The sequence below is a fragment of the Elephas maximus genome, chromosome 2 (assembly GCF_024166365.1).
Source record: "Elephas maximus indicus isolate mEleMax1 chromosome 2, mEleMax1 primary haplotype, whole genome shotgun sequence".
NCBI lineage: Eukaryota > Metazoa > Chordata > Mammalia > Proboscidea > Elephantidae > Elephas > Elephas maximus.
The window spans coordinates 80214576-80227205 of NC_064820.1; the positions used below are offsets into that span (position 1 = coordinate 80214576).

General features: G+C 41.7%; 1 protein-coding gene across 12 annotated transcripts in view; it reads left to right on the forward strand.

The window, feature by feature from the left end:
• ANKDD1B (ankyrin repeat and death domain containing 1B) overlaps window positions 1-12630 on the forward strand; it is an 80922-nt gene that overhangs the window by 47130 nt on the left and 21162 nt on the right. For 9 of the 12 annotated variants that reach the window (XM_049865994.1, XM_049866028.1, XM_049866056.1 and 6 more), the window contains 2 exons: window positions 5975-6073; window positions 8989-9087. The exons of 2 other annotated variants lie outside the window; for them this stretch is intronic. In XM_049865994.1, the coding sequence (XP_049721951.1) occupies window positions 5975-6073; window positions 8989-9087 (198 nt within the window). The remainder of the gene's footprint in view (window positions 1-5974; window positions 6074-8988; window positions 9088-12630) is intronic. One more of the 12 variants, XM_049866019.1, reaches the window with a different exon arrangement.

Here is a 12630-nt window from a genome sequence, read left to right on the forward strand (position 1 = left end):
CTATCTAACATAATGCGTAGCACATAGTAGATGTTCAATAATTTTTTTGTGGAATGAATAGAATGGTAGTTATGATTATCATACACATTTACTAGCTTATTTATACTCTCTCTATTAATAAGTTTGAAAGAAAGAGGTAGGATGGTATGATGACAGAATAATTCCCCCTCTTGCCCTAAATATGCCCAAGTCCTAATCCCTGGAAGCTATGAATATGTTAAGTTACATGGGATAGGGGAATTTAGGTTGCAATGAAATTAAGGTTGCTAATCAGGTGACCTTAAAATGAGATTACCCTGGATTATCCAGATGGGCCAACTGTAATCACAAGAGTCCTATCATATAATCAGGTGACCTTAAAATGAGATTACCCTGGATTATCCAGATGGGCCAACTGTAATCACAAGAGTCCTACAGAGTACAAAAGGGAGGCAGAAGATGAAGTCAAAGTGATTGGATGTGAGATGGACTCACCTTTCCATTGTTGGCTTTGAATATGGAGGTAGAGAGCCACAAGCCAAAGAACATGGGCAGACTTTAGAAACTGGAAAAGGCAAGGAAACAAATTCTCTCCTATACACCCCCAGAAGGGAATACAGCCCTGCTGACACCTTGATTTTAACCCAGCAAGACCCATTTCAGACTTCTGACCTCCAAAAGTGTAAGATGATAAATTTATATTGTTTAAGCCACTAAATGTTGGGGAATTTGTTATAGCAGCAATGGAAAATTATATGAGTGGTTATATCATTTTTACTGATAAAGACAAAGTGAACCAGACTTGATAGGTCACTTATACAAAGCCATATAGACATTCAGTGTCAGTTCAAGCTAGAATCCAGTTGGCCGAAGTATATATTGTTCCTATTAGCATCTGTTCCAGTTATCTATTACTTCATAACAACCCAAAGCATAATGGCTTAAAACAATTATTATCTTTATTATCATTATTTTTACTATCTTTTGTGATTCTGTCGGTTGACTGGGATCAGCTGGGAGAGTCTCACTTTGGATTTCTTATGTGGTTACGCATTATGGTGTTGGCAAAGAATATTGGATATACTATGGACTTACAGAAGAATGAACAAATCTATCTTGGAGGAAGTACAGCCAGAATTCTTTTTAGAAGGGACGATGGTGAGACTTCATCTTACATACTTTGGTGTGTTATCAGGAGGGACCAGTCCTTGGAGAAAGACATCATGCTTGGTAAAATAGAGGGTTCACCTCTTGTCTGTCAGTTTGTCATACTGTGGTGGTTTATGTTGCTGTGATGCTCGTAGCTATGCTACTGGTATTTTGAATACCAGCAGGGCCATTCTTGGTGGACAGATTTTAGTGGACCTTCCAGACTAAGAAAGACTGGGGAAAAGGACCTGGTGATCTACTTCTGAAAAAATTGGCAAGTGAAAACATTATGGATAGCACCTGAACATTATCTGATGTCATGGATTGAATTGTGTCCCCCAAAAATATGTGTATCAATTTGATTAGGCCATGATTCCCAGTATTTTGTGATTGTCCACTATTTTGTCATCTGATATGATTTTCCTGTCTTTTAAATCCTACCACTAAGATGTTAATGAGATAGACTAGTGGCAGTTGTGTTGGTGAGGTGGAAATCCTGGTAGTGTAGTGGTTAAGAGCTACAGCTGCTAACCAAAAGTTTGGCAGTTTGAATCCACCAGGTGCTCCTTGGAAACCATATGGGGCAGTTTTACTCTGTCCTATAGGGTCACTATGAGTTGGAATTGACTCAACAGCAACAGGTTTTTTGGTATGCCGATGAGCTCTACAAGATTAGATTGTGTCTTAAGCCAATCTCTTTTGAGGTATAAAAGAAAGAAGTGAGAAGAGAGACACAGGGACCTTATACCACCATGAAACAAGAGCCAGAAGAACAGTGTGTCCTTTGGACCTGAGGTTCCTGCACCGAGATGCTCTTCAAACAGGGGAAAATTGATAACAAGGACCTTCCTCCAGAGCTGACAGACACAGAAAGTCTTCCTCTGGAGCTGGCACCCTGAATTTGGACTTTTAACCTCCTAGACTATGAGAGAATAAATTTCTCTTTGTTAAAGCAATCCACTCGTGGTATTTCTATTATAGCAGCCCTAGATGACTAAGATATCTAATATAGTGCCAGAAGATGAGCTCCCCAGGTTGGAAGGCACTCAAAGTGCAACTGGGGAAGAGCTACCTCTTCAAAGTAGTCGACCTTAATGACCTGGGTGTAGTAAAGCTTTGGGAACCTTCATTTGCTGATGTGACATGACTTAAAATGAGAAGTAGCTGCAAACATCCATTAGATACCAGAATGTGGAATGTACTAAGTATGAATCAAGGAAAATAGGAAGTCATCAAAAATGAAGTGGAACACATAAAGATCAATGTCCTAGGTATTAGTGAGCTGAAATGGACTGGTATTGGCCATTTTGAATTGGGCAATTGGTGGGTCAAAACCACTGGCAGCTCTGAGGGAGAAAGATGTGGCAGTCTGCTTAAGTAAAGATTTACAGCCTTGGAAACCCTATGGAGTCCCTATGAACCAGAATCGACTTGACACGATGGATTTGTTTTTATTTTTTATGCTTTGCTGGGAATGGCAAATCGAAGAGGAATAGCATCACATTCATCATCAAAAAGAACATTTCAAGATCGATTCTCAAGTACAGTGCCGTCGGTGATAGGATAATACCCATACACCAACAAGAAATACCAGTTAATATGACTATTATTCAAATTTACCACCAACCACTAATGCTAAATGTGGAGAAACTGAAGACTTTTACCAACTTCTGCAGTCTTGATTTCATCAGGGATGCACTCAATATGCATTGATAATTACTGGTGATTGGAATGTGAAAGTTGGAAACAGAAGAAGGATCGGTAGTTGGAAAATATGACCTTGCTGATAGAAATGATGTCAGAGATTACATGACAGAATTTTGCAAGACCACTGATTTACTAATTGGAAATGCTTTTTTTTTCAACAATGTAAATGGTGACTATACATGTGGAGCTTGCTGGATGAAATATGCAGGAACCAAATTGGCTACATCTGTGGAAAGAGATGATGGAGAAGCTCAATATCATCAGTCAGAACAAGGCTAGGAGCTGACTACAGAACAGATCATCAATTGCTCATATGCAAGTTCAAGTTGAAGCTGAAGAAAGTTAAAATAAGTCCATGAGAGCCAAAGTATGACCTTCAGTATATCTCACCTTAATTTAGAGACCATCTCCAGAATAGATTTGATGCATTGAACACTAATGATGGAAGACCAGATGAGTTGTGGGATGACATCAAGGACAACATACGTGAAGAAAGCAAAAGGTCATTAAAAAGACAGGAAAGGAAGAAAAGACCAAAATAGATGTCAGAAGAGACTCTGAAACTTGCTCTTGAACACAGAGTAGCTAAAGCGGAAGGAAAAAATGATCACATAAAAGAGGTGAACAGAAGATTTCAAAGGGCAAATCTAGAAGACAAAGTATTTTAATGAAATGTGCGTAGACTGGAGTTAGAAAACCAAAAGGGAAGAACATGGTTGGCATTTCTTAAGCTAAAAGGACTGAAGAAAAAATTCAAGCCTTCAGTTGCAATACTGGAGGATTCTATGGGCAAAATATTGAATGATGCAGGAAGCATCAAAAGAAGATGGAAGACATACACAGTTACTGCACCAAAGAGAATTGGCCGACATTCAGCCATTTCAGGAAGTAGCATATGATCAAGAACCGATGGTACTGAAGGAAGAAGTCCAAGCTGCACTGAAGGCTTTGGAGAAAAACAAGGCTCCAGGAATTGATGGAATACAAATTGAGATGTTTCAACAAACAGATGCAGCACTGGAAGACAGCTAGCCTGGCCAGTTGACTGGAAGAGATCCATATTTGTGCCCGTTCCAAAAAAAGACGATATAACAGAATGCAGAAATTATTGAACAATATCATTAATAATATCTCACGCAAGTAAGATTATGCTGAAGATAATTAAAAATAATTGCAGCACTGCATCAACAGGGAATTGCCCGAAATTCAAGCTGGATTCAGACGAGGACGTGGAACAAGGGATATCATTGCTGATGTCAGATGGATCTTGGCTGAAAGCAGAGAATATCAGAAAGAATGAACAAATCTGTCTTGGAAGAAGTACAACCATAATGCTCCTTAGAGGCAAGGGTGGCAAGAGTATGTCTCACATACTTTGAACATGTTATCAGGAGGGACCAGTCCCTGGAGAAGGACATCATGTTTGGTAAAGTAGAGGGCCAGTGAAAAAGAGGAAGACCCTTAATGAAATGGATTGACACAGTGGCTGCAACAGTGGGCTCAAGCATAACAATAATTGTGAGGATGGCTCAAGACTGGGCAGTGTTTCGTTCTGTTGCGCATATTGTCGCTATGAGTCAGAACCAACTTGACGGCACCTAACAACAACACAACAGGAGCAGAAGTTCAGAAGAGACAAGGACCTTCCTCCAGAGCCAACAGAAAAAGCCTGCCCCTAGAGCCAAGAATTCTCACAGTTAGCCTCCTAAACTGTAAAAAAAAAAAAAACATTTCTGTTTGTTAAAGCCACCCACTTGTGGTATTTCTGTTACAGCAGCACTAGGTACCTAAGATATACACTGTATTAGTGTTCTTAGGGCTGCTGTAACAAAATGCCACAAACTAGGCAGCTTATAAGAACGGAAACTTATTGTCTCACAGTTCTAGAGGCTGGAAGTCCCAGATCAGAGTGTTGGCCATGTTGGTTCTTCCTGAGGCTTTAAGAGAAAATGTGTTCCATGTCTGTCTCTTAACTTCTGGTAGTTCAGGTGTTCCTCAGCTTGTAGCTGCAGTGCCTCATGGTGTCATTCCCCGTCTCCCTGTCTCTGGGTCTCTTCTTCTCTTTTGTAAAGACATTGGTCATAGAGGATTAGGACCCACCCTACTCCAGTATGAGCACAGGGAGCATGAGGAGGCAGCCAGTAGGAGTGACCAAGAGGTGCTAAAGGAGTTGAGCAAAAGGGCAATGAGGGAACAGTGAACATGGGTAGAAATCACACTATGCTTTGAAGCCATATCTGGAAAAGGGAGTGCTGGTGGTAACCACAGACACGGAAGCAGGCAAGTATTGAGGTGCTTCTTTGGGCCAACACCAAATCACTTATTTGTGCTCAGTTAGGGGGTTTGTGGGGTTTATAGAGAGAAGACTTGTTTTTAGTCCATGTCATACTTCCAGGAGAAGCCGGGGGGAAACTGTTGCTGTTGAGTTCAACTCATGGCAATCCTATGGGACAGAGCAGAACTGCCCCACAGGGTTTCCAAGGCTGTAATCTATATGGAAGCAGAATGCCACATCTTTCTCCCACAGAGTGGGCAGTGGTGGCTTTGAACTTCTGACCCTTTGGTTAGCAACTGAGTGCTTAACCACTGTACCACCAGGGCTCCTTCCAGGAGAAAGGAAAGAGAGATTTAGCTCAGATTTGCCTGAGACATATGATACCTAGGACTCTGAATGTTTTTTATTTTAAATACTTATTTTCAGTGGCAATAATCACAACCAAACATACATCCTTTCACAATTTCTACATGAACAGTTCAATGACATTGGTTACATACTTCCCATTGTGTCACCATTCTCACTGTCTCTACCTATATTGTTGAATCACTATAAATTTAGGCCCTCTGCTCCTTAAAGATCTGTACTTTAGATTAACTGTTGTGAGATTGAGCTCATATAGATAATTCTCTAGAAGAATGCCATGTTCAAGGCAAACATTTTCTGTTTATTGGGCTGGACTCTGGCTCTTTTTATGGGGGACACTTAGAAATAACAGCCCCCCAAAATAAATGGAAACACATTGAATTTTTTAATTTGTCATAATATTTAATTGTATTAATTAGTTATCGTGTGATAAGCACCAGAAAGCATGTTGAATTCTGATGGGAATCTCTCCCTGCCCTTTCCGTCTGTCTCTTGCAGCTCAATGTCAATGCTTTGCAGATAGCAACCCGGAATGGCCACGGATCTCTTGTCAGTTTTCTTCTCAGGGAGAACGTTCATTTGCACCAAAAAGTGGAAGTGAGTCTATTACAATAACACAGGCTTTGATTCCAGAGCTGAGAGGCAGGCTGTGCAGGGAGATGCTCCCTGTAGATACGCCTGGGGAATGAGGTGCCACACAAGGGAGGAATTCTTTCTGGGAAGGTGGACTGACTTCTCTTGGACACTGTCTTAATCTTGAGAAATAAGATCTGGAGGATGAATTTTAGAAAGTCATTGAAGTTCCAGAACAAAAGGAAATCTTTGCGTTTTAAATATTTATATTTAATGCAATAAAACTTTCTCATGTGTCTAGCGGTGCCATTATTCTTGTATTAAATTTATCTGTCTGGGAAAATGATGAAGCTGCTGTAAATATGAAAAAGAATGATAATTTTCTTCCTTCACTGAAGAGATGTTGTTTTTCTTTTGAAAGTCAATCCTTTGTACTGACTTAGGTTTTCTAACATTTGAATTGCCTTTATTTGGTAAAGTTAACAAAGGCCCTCTATGCTGGAATTAGATGGGAAACATTCCTCGATTTTTCACTGTATTTTCATTTCCCCAGTGAGAATATTATTTTCTCTGATCTTGCTTATCCATTACTATTTATTGTATTAACTTGAGAGAAGGGATGTGATTTGAACCATGTCAGATTGTTTTTGAAGAGTGGTGTTCAGAGAAATTGGCTCTAAACTTGCCTGATCCAGGCCAAGAGCACTTCCTGCTTGTTAGGAGGGGCTGGGCCCCAGCAGGGCAACAGGCCTTGGCAGGAAGGGCACTGCCCACTTCTCTGGGATGAGGGATGCTTTCTTTTTTATGTTTAGTGCTGCAAGGGAGAAGGTTATTCCTGAGCAGAAGAGACTTGCATCAGCCTCCCTCAGCCCTGTCTCTGTCTCCCTTTCTTTTCCCTTGCTTGCCATGGTCAGTCTCTGACTTTCTCAGCCGTGGTGTCTTACCCTCTCACCTACTCTTCCTTTGTATGCTGGGACTTCTTGCCAACTCACTACTTCTCTCTTCTACCAGTGTACCCCTGTCTTCTGAGAAGGAGCCTCATGCTGAGGGTGAAGTTGGAAGGTCTGGGTTCACGTCCTGCTTCTGGCACTTCTTAGCTGTGTAGCCTTGTGAAATTTGCTTAACTTGTCTGTGCCTCATATATAAAGTGGCAAATACAAGGTCTAATTCATGCTGTTATTGTGAATGAAATGATTCCTAAAAAGCCCTTAGCCCAATGTTTAAAAAAGACCATCAAATGTTGGGCCAGTGAGTGTGTAATAAGTAATGTTATAAGATTATTATTAATATCAGTTACAGTTCACAACACTTTATACTCCTGGTTAGTTTTCTTAAGGCTGCCATAACAAAGTACCACAAAGTGGGTGGCTTTAAACAACAGAAACTTATTTTCTCACAGTTCTGGAGGCAGATAGTCTGAGACCAGGGTGTCAGCCAAGTTGACTCCTTCTGGGGCTTTGAGCATCTATTCCATGCCTCTCTCCCAGCTTCTGGTAGCTCCAGGAATTCTTGGCTTACAGCTACAGTGCCCCATGGTGTCCTTCCTCTGTGTCTCTTCTCTTCTTTTATAAGAATAGTGCTCAGATAGGATTAGGACCCACGCTGCTCAGGTATAACCTCATGTTAACTGATAACATCATCAAAGACCCTATTTCAAACAAGATCATGTTCACAAGTACCAGGGCTTAGGACTTCAACATATCCATAACACACTATTCTCACGCACATCTGTGTTCCCTGTTTCCCCTCACTGTGCTTTCAGCTGACTACTCCCTCCTCACAGTCTCACTGGGCCTTCTATCCTTGCTCATCCACACCTGCACACCTTCGTGTCTCTTTTCCATCGCCCTCCCTCTCTCTCTCATCTACCCACACTGGGTACCCCTCACACCTGACTCTCTCACACCTTAACCACATTTTCCTCCACTTCCCTTCCCTGCTTTCTCCTTTGTTTCCCTCTTAGCCACCTTGCCTACTCCTGTAGACATGTTTTCTCTTGTGACTCCATGGATGGGCAGCTGGGTGGGAGGGAGGCAGCAGGGGGAGCCTGGAGGCTAAGTGTGAAGTGGGCACTGCAGCCTAGTAGGGCTGGGTACGAAGCTTCCTGGGATGGGAGAAGGCACCAAGAAGCTCCACATTAAGTGTGGCCTGGAAGAAAGGTGTTTCGGCCCATACATGAGGAGGAAAGGGGAGCAGACTGCTAAGGGCTTGGTGAATGTGTTGTGGCTGAACTGTAATGTAGGGGGAGGGCTGAACAGGAGAATAGGGGCCCTGAGGTGAGTGGAGACATTAGTTCCACCAGGCCCTCGAAGAAGAAAGAGCTCTAAATCAAATTCATTAAGGAAATGCTGACTGTGCATGCTATTTCCGCCTTGTGGCTATGGCCACTGCACTTCAGCTCTTTGAAGGCTCCGAGAGGTCCTGAAAGTAAGCCCTATATAATACTTCCTTAGGCTTTGTATTTGAGAAAGCCTTTTCTGACCTCCAGGAAGGCCACCCCACCCCCGACCCACATATGCCCTTATAACACTGCCTACTTCTCCTCCAAAGCACTTACCACAATTTGCAATTGTTTGTTTATTTGTGTGATTTTAAAAATGAATATTTATCTATTCCACTAGAATTGGAAGCTCCCCGAGAATGGGCCTTGTATGTTCGTTCAGCACTAAATCCCTGGCATCCTGACAAGACCTAGTCCAATACTAGGTGCTCCATAGATTGCCCCAGAACAAATGAAGGGAGAGAGCTGACTGCTGGTGAGCAGGTTTGCCAGCAGCCTTGGGGTGAAAGTGATCGCTGAGCACTTACCGAGGGCCTCCCATTGCACTGTGCCATACCAGTGCTCAGGGTAATCAGGTGTCTCCTGAAATGAGTTGCTTTTTGTTTTGGGCGACTAAGCCAGCATCCCTGGGACTTGAAATTTTTATTTTCTTCTGCAGCCTAAGGAATCCCCTCTTCATTTAGCTGTTATCAACAACCAAATCACAGTTGTAAACAGCCTATTAAGTGCACAACTTGATATCGACATCTTAAATCAGGTAAGTCAGGCAAATCGGAACCCAGAGAGTCGACTTTCTCATGTTTCAACGCAGTGTCTGTTTAGTGATTGTTTTGATCAAGTTCAAGGTGACCTAAAAATTCCTGGGAGGAATAAGTGCATTATTTTTCTCCTGTAATCCCCACCCTTCCTCCCACACACATACTTTGTCTTTCTGAAACGCACAACCAGGGTTCAGCCTAGTGCATTATTAAATCGTTCACATTCAATAGACCCAGCACTTTTGATAAACAGTAGCTCTGAGGTAAACTGCCAGAGGCTCTTTAAATGAAAAGTCACTCCCCAAGTGTGACATGTTGTAATTGGCAGGGAGCCCTTTGCCTCAAGAAGGAAGCTTTGTTTCTATATTAGAGACAAGGCAAAAAACACCTCCTGATATAAAAAAAATCGCCATGAATTCACTCCGCTGAAGCCTAATCAAATGCCTCATAAAAGGAATTCATCACCGGTTGGAACTGGAAATGCCGAGATGCAATAATAAATGGGGCGGGGGGAGCCGGTAGTGGTGGCAGTGGTGTCTGAACTAAAGTCCTGCTGTCTGGGGCTTCAAGCTAAGCTTCCATGCTCCCAGAGGCCCTTTCCTGTGGCTCAGGCCCTTACCCCAAGAAGTGCCCAGAGATGGGAAGCAGAGCTAAAAGATGGGGTTCCTGCCGTTCTGAGAACAGCTGGAACCTCTGGACCCCTCCCCAAACTTCTGGCTGCTTCTCCCCAGAAATGCCTCAGCTGCGCCCCCTCCAGGCTAGAGAGAAGGCAAGGTAAGGTGGGCCTGCCAGTCCGAACCCTGTTACTAAACTGTGTGACCCTAAGTTCCCAATCTATAACAGATCATTGAATCAGATCTCTGCAGTGAGTTAATTTTTACACTGAGTTGAGTGGAGACTTATCTCCACTTCTGTCTACCCACCCTACCCCCCTTCCAGGAGTCGTCTCTCCATCTTTTACTATCCTAAAGGTTTTGGGGAAAAACTTCTTGTTATTAAATATACTTATGTGTTCAACTACCTTAATGTACAAAAATCTTTCCTAACAGGCACAATCTTTGCTAAATATACAGACAGAGCCTTCTGTTCATGTGTGGTTTTGGTTCTGTTGAAATACTGTAAAGCAGTGTTTCTTAGACTTGTCCAGTTACAGAACTAGAATTTATCACTTCAATTTTTTTAGACCAGAAATATACACCTAATTATAAAAATAAGAAATAACATAAAAGCTAAAAAGCTTAACATTTGTTTGTGATCCACCCCCACCCCCCGAAGGATAATTCTTGTTAACTTTCCTGCCTTCTAGACATATAGTGGTGGTGTCAGAATGGGATTTTATTGGTATTTAATGTACTACATTGGTGTCTCTGCTTCATGTTGGTGTAGACCTTTGATAGGTTTGTCAGCTTAAGTATGGTGTGTCCTGGATGATAACCCCCCAGAGGGACACACTGCCACCCAAAGATGGGTCTACAATACATACTTTTTGATAGTGATGATGCCGATACCCCAAACAGATTGGCCCTGTGCTCTGGTGGGAAGAGTACTGGGCTAGATGGGAAAGACCCAGAGTCTACTGGCTGCTACCCAGCTATGTGACCCTGGGAAAGTTGCTTTGCCTTTCTAAAGAAGGGATTGAACTAGATAATATCCAAGGTTCTTTTTTTCCCTGATATTTTAGAAATATTTTAACATCAACTTTCCTTTCAGCAGGGGTTAACATGGGTGATTTTCGTGTGTTTTCATATGTTTCTGCTGAAATACTGTCATCTTCTTAATGGGAACGTGATTAGCACAGAAAGAAGTTAGAAGTCTTATACATACTGCTTTAAACATTATGATGTAGAAAATTTAAAATAGAGAAAAACATCATGAACACAATAAAACAATCTCTAATTCCCTCATGTAGACATTACTGTTGTTAATATTTTTGATGTTTCCTTCTCTTTCTATATGTACTTTTAAATTAAATTGAACTCAGCTATGGTGCTGTTTCCTAAGGTCTTAATGTTATATGATAAGCATTTCTCATTTTATTAAATGCTCTTTGCAATAATTTTCTAAAGATTATTTCTTAAAATTTTTATTGTGCTTTAAGTGAAAGTTTACAAATCAAGTCAGTCTCTCATACAAAAATTTATACACAACTTTGCTGTCTGTTCCTAATTGCTCTCCCCCTAATGAGACAGCACACTCCTTCCCTCCACTCTCTTTTTCGTGTCCATTCAGCCAGCTTCTGACCCCCTCTGCCCTCCCATCTCCCCTCCAGACAGGAGATGCCAACATAGTCTCATGTGTATTCTTGATCTAAGAAGCTCACTCTTTTTTACCAGTATCATTTTCTATCCCACTGTCAAGTCCAATCCCTGTCTGAAGAGTTGGCTTTGGGAATGGTTCCTGTCTTGGGCTAACAGAACATCTGGGGACCATGAACACCGACGTCCTTCTAGTCTCAGTCAGACCATTAAGTCTGGTCTTTTTACGAGAATTTGGGATCTGCGTCCCACTGCTCTCTTGCTCCCTCAGGGGTTCTCTGTTGTGTTCCCTATCAGAGCAGTCATCACTTGTAGCCAGGCACCATCTAGCTCTTCTGGTCTCAGGCTAATATAGTCTCTGGTTTATGTAGCTCTTTCTGTCTCTTGGGCTCATATTTACCTTGTGTCTTTGGTGTTCTTCATTCTCCTTTGCTCCAGGTAGGTTGAGACCAATTGATGCATCTTAGATGGCTGCTTGCTAGTATTTAAGACCCCAGAAGCCACTCCCCAGAGCAGGGTGCTGAATGTTTTCTTAATAGATTTTATTATGCCAATTGACTTAGATGTCCCCTGAAACCATGGTCCCCAAACCCCTGCCCCTGCCATGCTGGCCTTTGAAGCATTCAGTTTATTCAGGAAACTTCTTTTCTTTAGGTTTAGTGCAGTTGTGATGACCTCTCCTGTATTGTGTGTTGTCTTTCCCTTCACCTAAAATAGTTCTTATCTACTATCAAATTAGTGAAAACCCCTCTCCCTCCCTTCCCCCTCCCGTAACCATCAAAGAATATTTTCTTCTCTGTTTAAACTATTTCTTGAGTTCTTATAATAGTGGTCTTATACAATATTTGTCCTTTTGCAACTGACTAATTTCACTTAGTATAATGCCTTCCAGATTCCTCCACATTATGAAATATTTCATGGATTCATCATTGTTCTTTATTGATGTGTAGTATTCCATTGTGTGAATATAAGGCAATTAATTTATACATTCATCCATCGATGGGCATCTTGGTTGCTTCCATCTTTTTGCTCTTATAAACAGTGCTGCAATGAACATGGGTGTGTATATATCTGTTCCTGTAAAGGCTCTTATTTCTCTAGGATATATTCCAAGGAGCGGGATTGATGGATCATATGGTAGTTCTAGCTTTTTAAGGACGTGCCAAATCGATTTCCAAAGTGGTTGTACCATTTTACATTCCCACCAGCAGTGTAGAAGTGTTCCAGTCTCTCCACAACCTCTCCAACATTTACTATTTTGTGTTTTTTGGATTAATGCCAGCCTTG